Source organism: Notolepis coatsorum, assembly GCF_963971535.1.
Source record: "Notolepis coatsorum genome assembly, chromosome: 5".
Taxonomy (NCBI): Eukaryota; Metazoa; Chordata; class Actinopteri; order Aulopiformes; family Paralepididae; genus Notolepis; species Notolepis coatsorum.
Window position 1 is genome coordinate 117,125,911 of NC_140169.1, and position 22,508 is coordinate 117,148,418.

General features: G+C 43.2%; 1 protein-coding gene across 1 annotated transcript in view; it reads right to left on the reverse strand.

Moving 5' to 3' along the window:
* The window catches only part of enpp5 (ectonucleotide pyrophosphatase/phosphodiesterase 5), a gene marked incomplete at its 3' end in the record, with an annotated part of 35,495 nt that extends 24,202 nt beyond the window's left edge, over nucleotides 1–11,293 (reverse strand). The window contains exons 1-4 of the mRNA XM_084314227.1: nucleotides 11,285–11,293; nucleotides 9,393–10,289; nucleotides 7,068–7,244; nucleotides 3,963–4,371 (exon numbers count right to left, since the gene is read on the reverse strand). Coding sequence (XP_084170353.1) covers nucleotides 3,963–4,371; nucleotides 7,068–7,244; nucleotides 9,393–10,289; nucleotides 11,285–11,288 — 1,487 coding nt within the window. The 5' untranslated portion in view covers nucleotides 11,289–11,293. The remainder of the gene's footprint in view (nucleotides 1–3,962; nucleotides 4,372–7,067; nucleotides 7,245–9,392; nucleotides 10,290–11,284) is intronic.
* Nucleotides 11,294–22,508: the final 11,215 nt, after the last annotated feature.

Here is a 22,508-nt window from a genome sequence, read left to right on the forward strand (position 1 = left end):
TGCAATATGTATAACTTGAATAAGTAATAAATACAGAAACACCATGTTTAACAATATGTAAATGTGTAGCTACATTTATTTTACATTACATTAACATTTATACGGTCTTTGGCCCTTTGAGGGCAACCATAATGCTGATGTGGCCCTCTGTGAAAATGAGTTTGACACCCCTGCTCTATAGCATGAATAGGGTACCCACAGGACTATATATTTATAGACCTCTTGTGTACATAATTTGACACACGTAGAAAACTTGCTACAGCATAAGTTATTTTTAAATAATATACTTTAATTTGATTTTTTTAATTTTATTTGTCTTTTAACATGGCGCAGCGGAGATTGCGCTCGTTACCAATGCGAGAGACTCCGGTCTCGAATCCGGGTGTCAGCATTGCCTCGTTTGGCTGAGTTAGCGGGAGGGAAGTCGATGGGGTGGTAATCTGGCGTTGTGGACAGCGACTCCTACAGGTCAGGTCAGGGCGCCTGCACAGCAAAAGACAGGAAGTGGTGAAGGCAGTGTGACCTCCCACGCTTTAGACTTCACCAATGAGAGTCCACGCTGTCATGTGAAAAGAGAGCCGCTGGCTGTCTCCGCATGTGTCGGAGGAAGCATGTGGTGGACTTCAGGGCTCCCTTGACCGACCAGTAGGGGGCACATGCGCACAACGACCAGGTAGGGGAGGGGGGAATTGGCATAACGACTAAATTGGGATGGGGGGGGGGGAAGCACAGAAAATCAGGCGGAGAAAAAGAGGATTAATTTTTTTTAACATTTTATACTGAATAAAGTATTGTCTGTAACTTGATTGGTTGATTGATTGATTACCTTTATTTTGCTGCATAGGGAGATTCAGAAAGTGGACGGACAAGGTGCGAATATCCTTTGGAAAATATAGCAAAGTTCTCCCCGGCCTCTACTACCACCTCATAAAAAAACTTCTCTCACATCAGTATCACATAAGATCCATTTTTATTTGAGAAGATTGATTCATTGCATTAACATGGCAAAGGTAGTTCATTTGAAAATGATAAATTACATTTGACCATATTCCAAAACCAGGGTAACAATCAACTGAAATTAATCTGTTCTAATATCCATTCCTCAATATAGGAGTTTCAAATTAGTTATTTAAATATATTATGGATATATCTAATTTATCTATCAGTAAATTAGGGAAACGATTACCAGACAACACTTCTTTTTCAGCAAACAGAAGACAGTTATCAGAAAGTTAACAATTTTCATATAAATGCTCTCAATTTATTAATTTTAAATATCATAAAAGGTATATCACAGTGATGTCTGTCATTTTGGGCACTGGCATCAGTTAATGCGTTTGAAATTGTAAGGTAAAAATCCAATCAACTATTCTTAAAACATCTTTGAAAGTATTAGTATAATTAAGACAGCATTGGAAGCTACTTGACTTTTAATGATTACGCTAATTTCGGCATGAGGTTAAGCTAAAGCTTTTTGGCAGGAGGCACCTAATTTATTTTCATCATTTCAAATAGCATCGACAAAACAAGAAGTGCAAATAAATAATACATGACCTAAAAAGCGTTCTACTTCTGTCCCTTCTTTCCGTTTCAATTCTATCATTTAGTGCAAATCAGGAGAACAGCTCTCTCACATCCTACCAAAGTATAGTCTTCTCAACCGAACAAACAAAGAAACCCTTTAGAACCCCCCAAGACAAAATACTGACCATAGCAATTGCACTTCACATTTCACCAACACATGACCATGGTTATGACTATGACCACGTGACCATGGTTATGACTCTAGTCTAAACACATGAATATGAAGTTGTTTTTTACAGAAATATGCCCCCCACAAAACAAAATCTATAAAACATATATAATAAATAGACTAATTGACACACAAACAATTGCACACCTTAGAGAGATGTTCTCCATGCAGTTAAAAGGCAAATGGTAACTTACCTATTTCAAGCCCCACCCTCTTTTCCTGATCCTCCAATCACAACTTTGCTTTGAGGGAAGCAACGGTTGTGGTTGGAGTATCAAGAAAAGAGGGCAGTGTTTTGAGATAGGTCAATTGACTACTGAGGAGCAAGGTAGTAATGTGAATGATGGATTCACCTATACATAGAAAGCAGCAACACAGATATACTGAGTGTCTCGCATCTCAAGTGGTATAAACCCTGTTAGTCTGCTTGATAGTGCTACTATATTAAATACTGCAAACCCACTGACTCCACCACACCAATGGGAGATTTCCTGACATTTTGTAGCACGTTGATTACTTTGTGGTAATTTCTTTTACATTAATGGAGGCATTTATAATTTAGAGCAACTCTTGATGAAGGGCTTAGACCTTGTGGGATAAATGGTGGCAAAAATGTGACAAAGGCTTAATCACACACTGATTTCTACCCTGATTGTAGGCCCACAACCAAATCAAGTGGCTACCGTTCCAGTGTCGTCATCGCAAGGTAGCGATGTCATCTAAGCCGCCATCTGTCCCCACCCTAATCCATATCTACCTCAAGCTCTTGTACTCTAAGACAGACAGGTAGAATTGTACTCTCAGCCTTGGACTTTGAACTGATGATGTGACAAATGATGATAATAGTGACAAGATGATGGGTAAAAATCACAATCAAAGCAAAGCCACTATGAAGCCCACGTAAATGTTCTCTTCTTGATTAAGCCTGTGCCAGAAATAAACCCAATTCCCCCTATTCCGAGAGTCAAAATGGGTGGTAACCTATTAATAATAAAAAATATATATATAATAATAATAGAATACTGTTCCTCTAAGCCCGCAGTTAACACATCCTGCACCATTCACGTTGTACGACGTGTTTCAAGTTCATGCTAATTCTGCCAATGCACAGCGTACGTTATTGAGATCATATTTCATTTTTTCGCCATGTTATTCATATTTCCCTCATGGAGCCTGGTCTGATGCAGTGTGAGCCGGCACAACTCTGCAACGCTTCAATACTGCCCCCTGGTGGATGATCGACGAGTTGCCAAACCGGAAATGGCCGAGTTGATCTCGGTGTGTCTCCGAAATGCGTCCGGCCACTTGCATATTGTTGCGGGACTGTAGACACACGTCCGTGTGTAGCGATCGCTGCCATAATGCAATAATCGATACGATTTGGCCGTGTATTATGATTATACAAACCGGAAATGGATTTAGGCGATCGCCGTCAAATAAGTGGGATCTTTTTCCTCCAGTCTCATCGTCGAACGGTAAGAGGACGCTGACGTTACTTTCAGCCTGTTTGTTTATTATTATCCATGCAAACTGCTCTGATCAATATATCACCCATACTACATAAAGCATTTAACGACGATCACGGAATTATAAACGACCCCCCCCCCCCCCCCCCCCCCCCCCCCCCTCCGTTCAGCCGCGCATGATCAGTCATAACGTTTAGGATCATGTACAGTTGAACATTTTAATATAGCGTGGATTGGCAACAAACGGCATTTGATAATATGCGTTTATGCCTATATCTCACGTTCTAGGAATTACTGCAGAAAACGATAAAAACATATTTATATTCTAGACGGTATTTCCGTATGAATTATGAATGAAAAAGTCAAACGTTCCTACATCCTGAACGATAGATAATCGATGTTGAATGGGCCATAGTAATGTCAATTTGGCAATACAATAAAAAAAGTTATAGCCCTGCAAAGAAGGTGAACATCTCCATAGACTTACAGTGCTGGCAGAGAATGGTATAAGATGCTCAAATTGCGTGGCAGGGAATGTGTTAAGAGGCTGGGAGGTGCCTATATCATAAGGTTTACTCTTATCTCAAAATAAAAAGAATAGTACAAAATAATAGTCAATAACAGGCTGTGGTGGGCAGCGGAAGGGGTTTAGGGCTTGCTTCTGGACACAGCTGGACCATCTTGGGGGAGTAAATACCTCCTCTTCTTTTTGTCTATCCTGCGCTCTTTCCATTCTTCTCGCCTACAGGTGCAAGGCTTCCTCCTGCAGGAGCGGCTGAGACATCTCCCGGCTCCGGAGGGGCAACGAGGGCAACTGTCTGAGTGTCACTTGTCTGACAAACACCACCAGGAACCCGAGGACCATCGCCGCCCCAAGGAGCGACCCCACGGCGGAGGCGTAGGACGACCCGGTGACGATCCTGGGCGGGGCGGGGGTCATGGGGGGGGAGGGCTCTGGGACAAGGAGGTCCTGGATGCTGGCGAGGGAGCCGTTGTTGGGAAGGGGGCGAAGGGACAGGAGGTGGCACATGAGAGGGTAGAGGTCGACGGAACTCATGGAGGTCTTGACGTATGTCTGGCGGAAGGCCGGGCCGCGGGCCACGAACACAGGCTGCATGCTGCGCAGGGAGTTGTTGTAGCCGTGGTTCCCCACTGTGGAGACAAGATGGAATAATGTCAGTCACCACACCGGGGCTTAATGTTCTCATTCTCAATCCACCTTTTGACCATGCCCATAATGTTTATGATAATGGAACCACAATGAGGCCAGGCTTCACAGGCCTCCTTGCTAATTGTCAAGATTGGTGGAAATTCACAAGTAACCAATCACTTCCTGTTTACCATGTGTTTTTCTGAAATTCTATTGGATATATATAGCAGTCATGTGGTTTGGTCCATCAAGTATCTAAATTACACATTTGAAGATGTTAGTCTCCAGATTCCAGACAGCAAGTTTGGTGAGAATCAAGTGAATCAAAATGATGGAAAAGCCAATATGGTGGACTTCATAGGTCCTTGTGGGAAATGTGTTGTCCATGAGGAAATACACCTCTTGTCATGACTGTATGACTAATGGATCAGGATATACACTAATTTCTTCAGGAAAGGTCACAGGGTCACCCAAATCAATACGATTCTTCCTCTAGGGGTCATGCACCGCACATTTTAAAATAGTGGAATGAAAGCTATTGGGAGTTATCACATTCACACGTAGGGTCTGCCGTGGTGGACGCGGGTCGGCATGAAGCCATAATATCCCAGACACATCATTTGGTGACACAGATGTTGTGACATGGTCTGGCAGCTCTTGTACAAAATCCATTCTGTATTATTGACCGCATGATTAGTTGATTTAGAAAATCAATACATTTTCTAAATCTGGAAGCTGATGTCCTCAAACCTTTAGCTGGGCTGTTTTGGCAGAAAGAAAAGGAAAAAATTGCCATTGTAAGTGCATAATAATGATTAGCCTACAAACCAAACAAACATAGTACACTAATACTAATAATAATAATAATAATAATAATAATAATAATAATAATAATAATAATAATAATAATAATAATAATAATAATAATAATAATAATAATAATAATAATAATAATAATAATAATAACAATATGATTATGAGTAGGGGTGTAACGATTCGACCTCACACCGATTAATTTCGATTATGATTATTCAGGCAACGATTGTCTACTATACACACACTGCATTTTACACACACTATATAAACACCATTATCACTGCACGATATGTTTGTATACAGCGCCATATCTTTAATGCTACTCTTAAAATTATTTGTATGCTGCTACTGTACTTATGCTGCTACCTCTACTGCCTTATTATATTTTACTCTATTTTATACTAAATAAGTTGCAATTGCTGCCGTCAGGTCAAGGAACCACAGTCTGTACCTGTATAAAGACGTAACATTAAGAAGAATCTGAATCTGAGCTGGGGAGCAGCAGCAGCGATGGCTCGGTCACCGAGGCGCCACACTTTGGGGACGTAGCGGTGGAGTAGGTCAGCTAGATACGTGTGTCTAGGGATGCCCCGATCCATCGGCCAGCGATCGGTATCGGCCGATATTCAGTATAAATATGAGATTGGTGAATTCCGATAATGCTTTATTTTCGCCGATCGTGAAAACCGATCGATGACACGGAACACATGATCCAATTCTCAGCGGAGTTCTCACTCGCTCTTCTCTCACAGCCACACTCTGCTGCTGCGCGTCTTGCCCCTCCTCCTCCTCCCCCTCCCAGACCCGTGTCATGTCAACAAACCCTTGGCAAGAGTAGAGTGCATGAGCACAGCAGAGCTCCTCTTTCAACATAACCAGCATTAAACAAAATGGCCCAGTCATCTATTCACTTTTGTTTAATACATGAGGCGTTGTCTAATGTTATCTAGCTACTGATAGCTCCTGATATCAACGTGACAGTTTGGCATTCGTTTTCGCAACTGCTGGTGCTGGGTAGCGTTGGCTAACTAGCTATCGATCGTGAGCTAACAGCTTCCGAGCTAACATTACTGTTTAAACAAAACTACACAGTCAACTATTCACTTTCGTTTAATACATGATGCATTGTCTAACTGGCTAGCTACTGATAGCTCCTGATATCAACAGATGCGCATTTCAGTTTAAGAATGATAAGGATGCGCCAGCATGAGACCTCCGTTAGCATAGGTAGCTAACATTAGCTCACGTTAGATCACTGTTAGATCACAACGAAATGATCCAGTAAACTAAATAGTTCACTTAATCTTAATACATGATGCATTATCTAACGTCATCTAGCCGGCTAGCAGTAGCTACAGAGAGCTCCTGATATCAATGTCTTATAACATAATTGACATTATTCGTTTTTGCAGCTGAACATTAGCTAATTAGCTATCATGCTTCATAACACGTTTCAGACCCTGTTGAACTATCGCTCTGACTCAATAGTATCCATCTGCAGAACGTCAGCCCCAGCACTCTCAGGCCCCACGCTGAATGTGATTTGACCAAAGCAGAGTATACACACAGACAGTGGAGCTGTTTGCAGATAGCGAGCATTTTGACTTGTTGCGTGGTGGCGATGTCTCGCAGACAATACAACTACAAGTATAATTATATAATATATATATTTTATAAAAAAATATATATATAATTTTTTTTTAAAATAAAACCAAAAACTATCGGTATCGATATCGGTATCGGTCGATATGGCTCATAGACGATCGGTGATCGGTATCGGTGGCAAAAAAAACGTGATCGGGGCATCCCTTTATATTCAGTCTAAACTAGGATTATATGTTGAAACACTGATGTGATGTTGTGTCACCGCGTTGATACGTACTCATAAAGGGCCCGGTCTTGTTCTGCAGGACGGTCCAGCCCTCCTGGGCCTCGAGGAGGATGGGCATGATCCGCACGTTGTGGCGATAGTGATAGTGCTCCGGGACGTCCTGTTTCTTGTACACCGCCAGGTGAGGGTTGGCGTCCACCAACTTACTGTACACCTCCTCAAACTTCCCTGCAAAAATCAATAACAATGATGAATGATTGCATTTGTGCCTCACATTCACCCATTCACCCATTCACTCACTCACTCACACGCCAAGGCAACCAGGCAACCATGCAAGGTGCCGACCTGCTAATCGGGAGCAGTTAGGGGTTAAGTAAGTGTCTTGCTCAAGGACACTTTCGACACGCTGCCGGGGGGAGCTGGAATCGGACCTGGAACCTTCCGATTACCAGACAACCGCTCTACCTCCTGAGCCACTGTCGCCCCTAGAGGCCAGGAGGTCAAATATGATGCTACAAAATATACTATACCTATTTTACACAGAGTTGTAAAGGTCAACAGCACTAAAGCCAATGATGAACAACCTAATGACAGAGAAGTCCTTCTTCCGTGTTTGCTGCTGACTTCAGTACAATTAAATTAATGGGAAAATCCACGCTAAAACATCATTTACATTGTGCTATTCCAATGGTCTCAGACAGTTAAATCTATATCTATAAACACAGACAACTGTCTCCCTAAGCTGGAAAACGGAGCATCTAGACTCAAATCTGTGATGTCATCAAGTGACAATTGTTTGGAGTTGGTCCATTGATTAATTAGTGGCCGACGTTTCGAGTTCATAGAAATTCTGTTTGAAATTCACACGAGTTATACTTCTTAAACCTACAATATCCCAGTAAAATCACCATGGCTAACTGTCATAGTGTCTATTGCAGTTGTTCCACCATTCACCGTCTATGGAGCAGCTCCAGGATTTGTCTCTTGATGACATCATCAGTAGTCTCGTCTCTCAGGTGTTCAGCTTAAATTTAAGGAGGAACTGATCAATAACATATGTGAATTCTATTTTAGGGTGGATCTTCCCTTGAAGTTGCAGTTCCCTTTGTACCATTAATTACCATGTAATTACTTAAGACATAAAAAGGAAACCATTTGTCAAGCTGAGCCTAGTTCTTTTGCCCATCCTCCATGTTGACTGAAGACACCTTGAGATAAATAAACCAGAGAACCAGGTCCTCTTTGTCGTAATTTCTGCGTAACATCACATAAGTGACAATATATTAGATGTTGTTACCGCCTAACTGTAATTATGGAAACGAGAGAGCTGTAACTGAAACGGTTAAGCTGCCGGTTAATTTCTCCTGACAGGATTTAAGTTAAAATGAAACCTCCCGTCAGTGCTGTACGAGACGGTTTGCTTTGAAGTAGGAGTTGGCTTCGCTTGGAAGTGAGGTGCTTTGAAAAAGTCCCACTGAGGGGGGTCGACACTCAGTGGGACTTCTGAACCCCAGCAGAGCGCAGAGGAAATAGGCAGAATCTAAAAGAAAATGCTACGGCTTCAAATTCTGAACTGATTGTGAAGGGGAAGAGCTTGAGAGATAATGCTTGTATTTAATACCATCGGTGAACAGGCAGGGGATGTGGAAAGAAAAGGACAGCTTCTTCCTGTAAGCGACCAGAAGCACCATTTTATGATGAATTGAAAATGGGGGACCCTGATGTAAACAAGTCGAAAGTCTTTCTCTGGTCTGCATCCCCTTAACAATTGTATGTATTGAGCTGTACTGTACTGTACCCATTCTGCAATCTGTTAATAAACTTTTCAATCAATCAATCAAAACCATAGCCACGCTTTTGGGGAAAACACAAACACTGTTCCTATTGACGTCCATTGTATTTGGCCTGTATGAAAATGGTTGGCAGAACACTTACATTGTTTGAAAAGGTTGTTTTGTTAGTGCATCATGTTAAGTCAAGCAATTACTTTCCATCATTGGCCACCATTCAGCATTCACACCATTGTGAAAAGTTAGGTTTGATCTGTTTTCAGGCCTATTTCCCTCTGCTGCAGGATATTTCCTAATTTAAAGTGACCTAAAACTAAGAGGTAATGATGAATATTCCTGGCCAACGATAGTCTTCAGTGTGATTTATATCGGTGTGTTTTGTCCTAAAGTTGTAGTTTATCAACAAACACCATCTAATCCATGTTAATTCACCCAAGTTGTTTTCCCCCCAAAAGAGGCACGGCTCCATCAAAATAGAGGCATGGCGATAAAAAATGTCAGTGCAATTGATGTATTGCCAGTCCGATGTATACAGTATGGAGACCACCATTGACAAGAGGGGGGTCTAAAAGACGGTCGCTCGTACCTTCTCTGGGAAGTATCCCGACCACGGGACTCTTGTCCACCCAGGTGTACAGATCTCTGCTCACATACTGGTCCAGCTCTATGATCTTGTCTGTGGACAGCTGGGTCATCCCGTGGTCGCTGGTGACTATGAGGTTCACCTTCTCGTACAGTCCGGCCTTCTTCAGCTCGTTGCGTAGGAAGCCCAGCTTCTCGTCGATGTCGGCGATCACCACGTCCATGAGGGGGCTCTCGGGCCCCAGGTTGTGGCCGCTCTCATCTGGCTCCTCCCAGTACAGGACTCCGAAGTCCACCGCCTCGTCCCCCGAGAACCACTCCACGATCTGGGTCACGCGAGTCTCGAAGGACACCGAGGCGTTGTACGGGAGGTAGCGGGTCGGGTACATCCCGTGGATCTCCACGTCGGACCCGGGCCACATGGCCGCGCCACTCCGCCCTCCGGCTCGCTGGTGGGTCACCCAGAGGGGCACCGCCTCATCCCACCACCGCGGGTCGTATATACTGTCCGTCTCCATGGAGAAGGAGCGGTTCAGCACCGGGTCGTACATCTCGTTGGCCACGATGCCGTGCGTCTCGGCGTAAAGCCCCGTCACTAAGCTGTAGTGGTTGGGGAAGGTTTTGGTGATGTAGGTGTTCTGCACCTTCTCCACCTTCACACCCTCGGTCATCAGGGCGAGGAAGTTGGGAGTGGGGACCCGGTCGACATAGTCCCAGCGGAAGCCATCAAAGGACACCAGCAGCAGCTTGGGTCGGTCCCTGAGTCCTTGACTCCCTCGCCCGTGATGGTCCAGGCGATGGACGGAGACCAGCGGCAGCAGCAGGATCCAGAGGCAGACCAGGGGACAGCAGCCTCCTCTCACTAAGCAGCCAAACATTGTGCCCTCAGTGACAAGGAAGCCTGCAATTACAGAAAAGGCAATGGGGGAAGTGAGCTACCTCAAAACATTGGCCTAGCTTGAGTTGCACACAACTATTTTCATGTTTTCAAGATGCACTGGCTGACAGTGAGTGATTGCAGTGTCCTTCAGACTGCTCAACATTTTTTAAAGGCTGAACCTTTTCTTTAGCTATTAATAATAATTCATTTTATTTATATAGCGCTTTTCAAGAACCAAACGACGCTGACAATAAGCAAAACAAAGAACAGAGAAACATAGAACCACAGGGAACAAGCAACAGTATGAACACACAAGACACAAAACCACAAGTAACAAAAACAAAAGCCAGTAGGGGAACGATCAGGGTGCATATATTGCACATAAACGCATGGGAATTCCAGGTCAGTGGGGTAATAATAAATTATGTCATTCCAAATTTGACAGGCTGTTATTACGAGGTGGTAAATAAACTGCGAAGACAACGAAATACAGCCATCCTCCTCCAGCCACTCGACCACAACAACAACGTCGACAGACAACGTTTCCTCGTTCCAGAATTGCAATGACAGTGCAACATTGTAACGACTTAGCCTGTTGGCTAGATCAATTTGGCTGCGATCGTACACGCTATGCTAAGCTACTGTACAACCCACAGCTCTGCCTGCAACAAAGAGACATCGACAGATAATAATAATAATAATAATAATAATGTCGATTTCAAAGGAGCGCATTAGTCGTAGCGAGACAATGGGACATTTCAGTTTCAGTGCATATTTTCAAAGCGCAAAATTATGTTTGTAAACAACACAGCCTACCTTGTTATCTGATTCTGCACGGTCCTGCCTTGCCTTGCACAAAGAGAAACAGTCCTCGTTCTAGTATAGAGGTCCCTCCGCCTAAAACGTAGCCTATTAGTTCCGTTTATAATGTATTTGCAAATGTGTCCTATTCCATAATAAGATCATTTCAAAAACAGAGAGCTAAACATGTCTTCATGTGCTGCTAGGCTACTTACGCATCACAATCTCACATCGCCAAGTTTCAATGACGTAATGTTGTATAGGGGGGGGGGGGGGTCAAAGCAAGTGATCACACTGTCTGGTGGGGTCAATTTAGGTAAATATTACTGTTGTACTGTTACAGTTCCACTGGTTTTTTGTTATTTATTTATTTGATCAACAACAGGGTGTTATTTGGAAAAGCCTACTGACATCAGCATATAAAAAGGGATTCCACTACTTGTATTTTAGCAGACACTTTTAATGAAAGCATAGCATGTGCACAGCCTGAAATAATGAAAATAGGCCTAATAGCCAACCACATTCGCAGTTCTTCCGAATCCTAATCATAAACATTTGCAATGGAGAAACACTGTTTAAATGCCGTTAACATTTAGTCCACAAGGTGTCAGTCAAGTCCTATCTGAAAGTGATGAGGCTGCACGAAGATTCAGCACTAACTCTGGCACCTTGGCGGGAATCGTCTCTTCCATTTTAACACTTTTGTTTATTAACCGTTTATTAACTGTTTTTTATTTATTTCTCTATTCGATACCAGTTTTCTTTACCGAGGCGCCAATTCTTAAACATTGCAAACGTTTTGTGTGTGTGTGTGCGTGTGCGTGTGTGTGCGTGCATGTGTGTGCGTGTGTTGCACACTTGTCTTGTGAATAGGCCAAGTATAATACTGAAATAATGAATTTGTGGTGTTTATTATTGTGTTATACATGAGGTCTCGTCAGCTCATCTATGACATTAAGTTAAGTAATGCTTTACCCATTAATCCCTGTTGGGGAAATCTGTCCTCTGCATTTGACCCATCCTAACCTAACCACTGTGGCCAGCCACAGATGGGCTCCCAGGGACAGACTCCTGTTGTAATCCCAGACAGTACCACAGTCAAGGGCCGACGTTCCACTCTACTGGTTAAAGTTGCTTACTCGTGAGTAGTACATTCTTTTTTTTTTTGATCCACTTTTTCTCCCATTTTTCTATATTTTCTCCCATCCCAATTTCGTATCATCCAATTCAACCCTCCCCTGTCACGAACGCTGTTTCTTGCCTCCCACAAGCCGGCTGCAATGTGGACTAAGTCATACATAGCACAAGTCCCCTCCGGTACTTGAGGTAACAGCAGTCGCATCTTTTCACCTGCGCAGCTCGATCTCTCAGTGTCGAGGAGTAACGCGTGGGAGGCTCACGCTGCCCCCGACACTTCCTGATTCTACTGCGCAGGCGCACCAACCGACTTGTAGGAGTCGCTTGTTCACAACGCCCGATCCCCACCCTTCAGTTTTCCCTCCCCGTAATACGGCCAATGTGTATTACTGCGGACGACCAGCTAAACTGAAAACAATGTGGAGAGCTGGATTCGAACACGCGAATCCTAGCGTCTCCACACTGGTGGCGAGTGCCTTGCCCACTACACCACCTAGCCGCCCTCGTGAGTAGTACATTCATTAATAAAGAAAAATAATGTCCACAGCCGCTCCAGTGTAAAACAAAGATATCCAAATGGTTTATTTCTCTTCCACAGCAAAGTCTTTCTTTACAGAAGTGATCCTAAAGCTATTTTCCTAAATATTCATGTCACTACTACAAGGTAAGAAAACTATTTTCCCAGTCTCCAAAATCACAGCCGACTCGACACCAACAAACTCGATTCTTGTACCGGATCTCCTCTCTGGTAAACAAGAATACCCTGAAGACTCTAGCAGGAGCACTCATTCAAGGGTACTACGACTATGCTTGCACCTCATGGTACCAAAGCACCTCAAAGGCACTAAAAAACTAATTACAAACATCTCAAACAAGCTAGTCAGACTACTGCTTGACCTGACTCCTAGAACCCACCTCACCCTGCCCACTTTGACAACCTAGGATGGCTTAGAGTAGACGACAGAGTACAGCAACTTGCAATGGGCCTGGTCTACAAGATACACTACGCGACCAAGGTACCCATGTACATGTCAAAATACTTCCCAAAGGTCAGTGAATACCACGATCACAACACCAGAGGGAGCTCCACAAATCATGTTAAACAAAGGTTCGGCTCAAACAAGGGACTAAACACGTTTCGCAATTATGCCACATCAATGTGGAACGCCCTACCCAAAGCTGTAAAGGAATGTGAATCACTACCCACTTTCAAAAACACTCTAAAAAAACACCTACGGGAGACTGCAATTCGAAACTGGCCCCTACAAATGTCCTAACCCAGTTGTACAGTAAATGACCAAGTATGGCTTTGTCAGTATTCCAATGTACAGTGTACAGTGTCCCCCCCCCACCTCCAATGTACAGCCCCCACCCACCCATCCAACCCCACCCCACCCACCCAACCTCCTCCAATGTACAGTTTCTACATCAAATGTATATACACTCTTTTTCTGGATACTTTTGTATCACAAACAGTACTGTATTTGCAAATCTGATATGTCATAAATGTATAGATGTAGCAGTACTGTATCTGTATGTCATGTATGTCATATATGTTATGATGAATTGAAAATGGGGGACCCTGATGTAAACAAGACGAAAGTCTTTCTCTGGTCTGCATCCCCTTAACAATTGTATGTATTGAGCTGTACTGTACTGTACCCATTCTGCAATCTGTTAATAAACTTTTCAATCAATCAATCAATCAAACACATGACAAAATTCCTCCTCACCTGAAATCCGTAAATCAACTTGCCGGCTCTTTCCACAGAAAAACGGTAGGCAAGGCACCCGGGTCTAGAAATGCAGGAGTCTATCTGTTAAGTACTGCTCAGCACTGTTTCAAGATGGAAACTGACCTCTGCTGAGAGAATTGTTGAATATATGTATATACAAATGTTCTAGAATGTTTGGTTATGACATCATACTGTGACATCACAAATGTTCTAGAATGTTTGATTATGACATCATACTGTGACATCACAAATGTTCTATAATGTTCTATTATGACAAATAAGCCGGTTCAATGACTTTATCTAAATCCAATCAATATTCCTAATGCCGTTTCAATGTAAGGTTATAAAAATAAACAACATTCATACAATAACCTAAATATATAGCTTTAGCTCCTCTACACTGGCCCCTAATTGTACTTTTAATCTAGAGACAATTACTAACAACTAAAAAACAAGGAGCTAAACCAAACACTATTTTAACTGATAAGTGTCTCTGCTGCTGGATAACCAATACCTGGTGCCAGAGGTCACTAGTACATGGCACACCATAGGAGGACGGTCTTTACCACCGCCTCATGCAGCTTCTTGGAGAAGACAGACCTTAGTGATAGGTCTATTTAAAGTGGTCGTCTTCGTCTTGACACGGACCCGGTGCACAAGCCCGTGCTGGTCAGGAACCGCCTCGATGACCCTGGCCAGGACCCAGGAGTTGCGGGGTGCAGAGTCGTCGATGATCAGGACGACGTCTCCCTCAGCCATCTCCGGCAGGAGTAGAGCTCTTCTTTCACAAAGAGGCCTGGAGGAAGGAAGGCTTTGACTGGAGGAGCAAGAGGTGGTTGGGGGTAAGCGCTTCCAGGTCGTACGGATCACTAGAAGCCTTGGTTATCGGTCGACTGTTAATGATGGCTTCTGCCTCACACAAGACGGTGTGTAGGCCTTCTTCATCCAGCCTTCTTCACCTTTAAGGTGGTGCTGAGAATCTTCCTGACCGACCTGATCATCCGCTCCCAGACTCCGCCATGGTGAGAACCGGTAGGGGGGTTGAAAATCTATTGGATTCCCCTCTGTCGTAGAGTGTTCTCGATCTTGGAGCTATTCCATTGTTCCATAGCTCTTCTTAGCTTGCGCTCCGCTCCAACGAAGTTAGTCCCGTTGTCTGAACGGAGGATTTTCACCTGGCCTCTTCTTGCGAGGAAGCGACGGAGAGCGTCAATGAATGAGTCGGTGTCCAACGACGATGCCACCTCAATATGGACAGCACGGATAGCCAGACAGGTGAACAAATCTAAACAAATCTGTGTTCTGGTCCGACAGCACCACTGTGCTCAAATACATCGCAAACAGAACCAGTAGGTTTCGCACCTTCGTAGCAAATCGAGTGGAGACCATCTTGAAGCTGTCAGAAGTAGGACAGTGGCAGTATGTAAATACTGCAACAAATCCTGCTGACCACGCGTCGAGAGGACTCAATGTGGAATCATTCCTGCGCAATGAGACTTGGATACAGGGGCCGGAATTCCTCACCAAGCCCGAAGAGGAATGGCCTCAGAACCCAGAACACCATGGGGACCTAACCACGGAGGACCCAGAGGTAAAGAATGCTGTGGTCAGCGCTACTGCAGCTGAAGAGCAGTTCGACACAGTTCAGCAGTTCCTGGAATATTACTCCAGTTGGAACCATCTCAAGAAGGCAGCCGGTTGGATGCTGAAGCTTAGAAGCACTCTGCTGATGCTGTGTCGCAAGAGGTGAATGCTTCGCTCACACAGTCTGAGATACAGACACAGATGGAGATCTTCAAGGCAAGCCTGGAGAAGACCAACCTCACTGTGGAGAATATAAAGGAAGCAGAGCTCGAGATAATTCCTTACAGTCAGCGACAGAAATACTCAGAAGAAATCGCCGCGCTTCGGAAAGGTGACTACGTCAAGATGAGCAGTCATATCGCTAAGCTCAAGCCAGTACTGCAAGATGGAATCCTCAGAGTAGGTGGAAGACTTGACAAATCGGCGATGCCTGAAGAGGCTAAACACCCAGCCATCCTACCTAAGGATCTCCATGTGACGGAGCTTATACTCAGAGACATCCACCAGAATGTGGGTCACAGCGGTCGTAACCACGTATTGTCCAAGCTGCGACTCAAGTTTTGGATCCCTGGAGCTCACGCAGCCATACGAAGAGTCCTCTCCAAGTGTGTAACCTGTCGAGGCACACACGGTGCTGCTGGACAACAACAGATGGCGGATTTACCCCAGGACAGGGTTCTTCCAGATGATCCCCCTTTCACCAACACTGGGGTAGACTACTTCGGTCCGTTCAAGTCAAACGCGGCAGAAGCATCGTGAAGAGGTGGGGTTGCATATTCACCTGTCTGGCTATCCGTGCTGTCCACATTGAGGTGGCATCGTCGTTGGACACCGACTCATTCATTGACGCTCTCCGTCGCTTCCACGCGAGAAGAGGCCAGGTGAAAATCCTACGTTCAGACAACGGGACTAACTTCGTTGGAGCGGAGCGTGAGCTAAGAAGAATTATGGAACAATGAAATAGCTCCAAGATCGAGAACACTCTACGACAGAGGGGAATCCAATGGATTTTCAACCCCCCTACCGGTTCTCACCATGGCGGAGTCTGGGAGCGGATGATCAGGTCGGTCAGGAAGATTCTCAGCACCACCTTAAAGCTCCAGACTCTGGATGAAGAAGGCCTACACACCGTCTTGTGTGAGGCAGAAGCCATCATTAACAGTCGACCGATAACCAAGGCTTCTAGTGATCCGGACGACCTGGAAGCGCTTACTCCCAACCACCTCTTGCTCCTCCAGTCAAAGCCTTCCCTGCCTCCAGGTCTCTTCGTGAAAGAAGAGCTCTACTCCCGCAGGAGATGGAAACAAGTCCAGTATATGGAAGGCCTAGACGGTGTGTAGGCCTTCTTCATCCAGAGTCTGGAGCTTTAAGGTGGTGCTGAGAATCTTCCTGACCGACCTGATCATCCGCTCCCAGACTCCGCCATGGTGAGAACCGGTAGGGGGGTTGAAAATCCATTGGATTCCCCTCTGTCGTAGAGTGTTCTCGATCTTGGAGCTATTCCAAACAACGTCTATAACTCAGGAAATATTCCAAATGATTTCCTAAAATCAATGTTCATTCCGATCCCAAAGACCGGAAGAGCCACAGAATGCAACAATTACAGGACTATCAGTTTGATATCTCATGCATCAAAAGTACTCCTGAAAATCATCAAGAACAGAATAGAACCCATAATTGAACATCAGCTCTCGGATAGCCAAATGGGTTTTCGCAAAGGAAAAGGAACAAGAGATGCAATCTGCCAACTCAGAATCATTGGTGAAAAATCGATAGACCAACAGAAGAAGCTGTATATTTGCTTCATCGATTTCACGAAGGCCTTCGACAGAGTTGAACATACAACATTGATGAGAACAATGGAAGAATTCAAAATACCAGTTTCTGACCGAAGAATAATTGCCAACTTATACTGGAGGCAGAAGGCTAATGTTAGAATAGGAAAGGAGAAATCAAAGGACTTCCCGGTGGAGAAGGGTGTAAGACTAGGATGCATCTTGTCCCCTGTACTCTTTAATATGTACAGTGAATCACTGATGAAAAAAGGTCTGAGAGGAGGGAAAGGAGTAAAACTTGGCGAAGAGAACATCACCAATATAAGATACGCGGATGACACTGCTATAGTCTGTAACTGTCAAGAAGATCTACAGGACATGATGAATAAGCTGAATGTCGAATGCAAAAACCATGGAATGTCGCTAAACACAAAGAAAACTAAAGTAATGATCATTGAAAAAACACCAGGAACTGTTTGTAAAATACAGGTGGATGGAGAAAAACTTGAACAAGTGAAGGAGTACATGTACCTTGGAAGCTGGATCAGTGAAGGTGGAAGAGCTAACATGGACATTAAGAGAAGAACCGGAATTGCAAAGGGCGCATTCTGGAACCATAAAGAATTATTGAGAAGAAACATAAGTTGGAAAACGAAGACCAGGATTTTGGAAACGTATGTTATGACAGTCTTTTCATACGGAGCAGAAGCATGGACGCTGAATGAAGAGGCAAAGAGGATGATAGACTCTTTTGAAATGTGGACACTGAGGAAGATGCTGAAGATAACATGGAAGGATAAGATCAAGAATGAGGAGGTACTGAGAAGAGCGGATATGCAAGGAGGACAGCTGCTGGAGAGGTTGAAAAAGAGAAAGATGGAGTTGTGCGGGCATGTTCTGAGAGGATCCATTGGGGAGATGTTCAAGAAGGTGGTGATGGGGAAGGTGGATGGAAAGAGAGGAAGTGGAAGACCAAGAAGAGGCTGGGTAGACGACGTCTGTGATTGGAGCGGAGTGAGAGGCGGAGTCACGGAGTTGGAGAGAAGAAGTGGGGACAGAATGGGTTGGAGAGTGATAGGCAACCTTCGGAATGAAGAAGCCACCTAATGATGATGATGATATTCTGGAAACGATGGACACAGGAATATCTACCTCAGCTCCAAGTGGACACGTGTGTCACGCAACTTCGCTGAGGGAGACGTCGTCCTGATCATCGACGACTCTGCACCCCGCAACTCCTGGGTCCTGGCCAGGGTCATCGAGGCGGTTCCTGACCAGCACGGGCTTTTGCGCCGGGTCCGTGTCAAGACGAAGACGACCACTTTAGATAGACTTATCACTAAGGTCTGTCTTCTCCAAGAAGCTGCATGAGGCGGTGGTAAAGACCGTCCTCCTACGGTGTGCCATGTACTAGTGACCTCTGGCACCAGGTATTGGTTATCCAGCAGCAGAGACACTTATCAGTTAAAATAGTGTTTGGTTTAGCTCCTTGTTTTTTAGTTGTTAGTAATTGTCTCTAGATTAGAAGTACAATTAGGGGACGGGGTAGAGGAGCCAAAGCTATATATTTAGGTTATTGTATTATATGAATGTTTATATGTTTATTTTTATAACCTTACATTGAAACGGCATTAGGAATATTGATTGGATTTAGATAAAGTCATTGAACCGGCTTATTTGTCATAATGGAACATTCTAGAACATTTGTGATGTCACAGTATAATCAAACATTCTAGAATATTTGTGATGTCACAGTATGATGTCATAACCAAACATTCTAGAACATTTGTGTATCTATATATATTCAACAACTCTCCTTTGTTGAATTGTTTAAACTAGCATGCATCTCTTTTGGCATTTTAGACTGATTCTTATTCGATTTAAATAGCCTTAGTCGCACTACCTGATATTGAAACCCACATCATGACACAATAAAGAGTATATTTACAATCTGGTAAATCAAATGAACGTTGCTTTGTGGTGGAATTTCCCTTTAACCTTTAACTACCATCACGAAAAAGTATAGTGGTAGTATGATGCTAATTTCTGTTTTACTGGTACCGGCATGCATGAATAATTTATCCAAGTGTGCCTTTATTAATCCCCTCAGGAAATGCAGGTGTCATAGCAGCATGGGGGAGGGGAGGTACAGGCAGAAAAGAAATTATAGAAATGGTAATAGTAGAACGAATAGTGGAATGGCAGTATATCCTATCGATATTAATAATAGTGGAATGGCAGTATATCCTATCAATAATAATAACTGACACATCACTAACCGCCTCAGCCAGTCCTTCGTGCCAGCGCCCATCAGGCTCCACAACCGTGGGCATGGACCACTGCCAGCAGCCTGAGAATTAACGGTAGCAAATGTCTGATCACTGAGTGTGTCTGACTCTTACCACCTAACCTGCATGGACTACAACGTATAACGTATGCCATATATCATGCCAGTTAGGGTACCTTGTATATACTGTTTACTTTACTCATAGTATATATTCATAGTCTAATTCTTTATTGCCCATATTTATTGTAATGTATAATATAACTGATAGGGCATACAGACCCTCACCTGCACCTTAGATTACACTGTTTACTTTCTCCTATTCTTATATTCAGAGTTAATTATATTGTTTACACCGTTTATTTTATTGCAATTTTTTTCTCATATTCATTTAATATTCAGACCTAATTGTATTGCATATATGTATGTCTTTCTAGTATTCTAGTATTTCTAGTATTACCATGCCCATACCTGTACCTCCCCACCCCCCCCCCCCCCCCCCCCATGCTGCTATGATGCCCAAATTTCCCCAAGTATCAATAAAGGAATATCTTATGATAATAGTAGAATGGCAGTATATCCTATCAATAATAATAATAATAATAATAATAATAATAATAATAATAATAATAATAATAATAATAATAATAGTATACATGGTATAGTAGAGCACACTGCACCAGAATTCATGGTACCACTTAAATAATACCATGGTATAATACAAAGACTGTGATACTGATGGTAATATCATACTACTTCTATCATATTTAGGTCTCTATCATCACCGTACTCACAAAGAAATGATGGAAATACCATGATCGTAGGGGTAGATTTTACAATATATTGGTTAGTTTAACTAAATTAAAATATTTTTTCAGTGATTATTTTTACTCATATAGGTAATAAACTATAAACTACACATATTTCATACTACATATGTTCCTGCCTCCTTCAACAACCGCTGTCCTCGTCTTGACCTATTAAATCAAATGCACACTGTACCTACAGCATATGACATTCCAGACCTGCACTAGTTTGACAACCATTCTTTTGAGAGTAATCAAAATCCACCCATGGCCCAATCCATAATCCAAACATGAACAAATGGTTAGCCCCACCACCAATAACTAGACTGATAAGATAAGATATTCCTTTATTGATCAGTAAAATAATATCTTATCTTATCTTATCTGTAGGTGGTCGACAGCATGGTATATCCCTGAAACGTCCCCGATCTTCAATGACACCTTTTGACATAATTGTCCCTAATCTAGTCAAACGAACTAGCACATCCACCTTCTTTATACGACTTTTAAAATGGATGTCCCTAGATGCCACGCATTAAGTTGAATGAGAATCAAGTGAATGGCCTAGGAGTAGGAATAATGTGTTCATTAAAAATGAGAATGGCGACTGCAGGATTACCACAAAGGGACACATTTCAAATGTCAGGGTGATCGGAGAAGCTGTTGAGTTTGTTTTTTACTCGAAACCTCACATGCCTCTTCATCACTTCCGGTTTACCATTCTCCAAAATTGGATTGGATCTTATGCCATACGATTTGGTCTACCAACTGTCTAAATAATGTATTTAAAAAGTGTTGGTCCCTTGATGCCACACAGCAAATTTGTTCTCCATGAGGAACTGTATTTGTGTACAATAACTGTTCAGGAGACTTTAAATCATCATAATTTTTTTTTATTCGTACATGGAATTGTTACAGTCCAACAGTGTCTTCAGTACATGTAGTTCACTTAATAAACAAATCATTTTCAATTGTAGGTTTGGCTTGATGGTGGTGCTAGACGAAAGGGTCATGTATTCTTCCTCTAGAGGTCTTGAATGTTCACAAAAAATATTTGAATAAAAACTGCTTTAGTTATCGCTTTAGACAATAGAGATAGTGATAGCGATAACTGCACCATGTTACAACATGGAAGATCAGAGAAGACTAGCGATAGACCGTTAAAGGAAAACTCCAACATTTTGGGAAATGAGGTTATTTGCCATCTACCCTGGAGTTAGACAAGAAGATACATACCTTTTTCTTCTCTGTGCATGCAGTAGGAGTAGGAAGACGTTGGGAACTAGGCTAATGGAGGAACCTACTGCCAGTGACTGACGCTAAGCTAGGCTAACGGTGCACGTCTTCCTACTCCTACTGCATGCACAGAGAAGAAAAAGGTATGTATCTTAACACTCCAACATTTTGGGAACCCTGGAGTTAGACAAGAAGATGCATACCTTTTTCTTCTCTGTGCATGCAGTAGGAGTAGGAAGACGTTGGGAACTAGGCTAATGGAGGAACCTACTTCCACTGACCCTAAGCTAGGCTAATGGTGCACGTCTTCCTACTCCTACTGCATGCACAGAGAAGAAAAAAGGTATGTATCTTCTTGTCTAACTCCAGGGTAGATGGCAAATAACCTCATTTCCCAAAATGTTGGAGTTTTCCTTTAATGGGGCCAATATGTGGGGGTAATCTGGGCAGAAGACCACATGGCCCATTAGCAAAACTGTTAGCGCTCCCGCTTGTGTCAATCCTGCCATCTGCAGGCAGCTTTGTCCATGGCTGCTATGGAACAGTTGGAAAAGTTGCTGCCACCTGAGTGAAAACGGTAACGGGGGCTTTCCACCAACTCCAGCCAAGTCTAGTAGCCGACTGCATTAAATAAAAATATTTTTTTTAATTAATTACAGATTATACCTTTAAATATCAGTTTTGGCATCAGCCATTGAAAACCTCAGTTGAATACTATGGGAAACAGGAACAAAAAAGATATTTCTTCAAGAGGTGACTTTGGGCACGTTTGTGTTGTTCTCGTGTTATGCTCTTCTAGGCCGTAGCCTTTTATGGATTTTGTGGCACTAATCGTACCTGACCAGAAGAGCACCTACTGGGAATTTCACTGGGTTTCATGT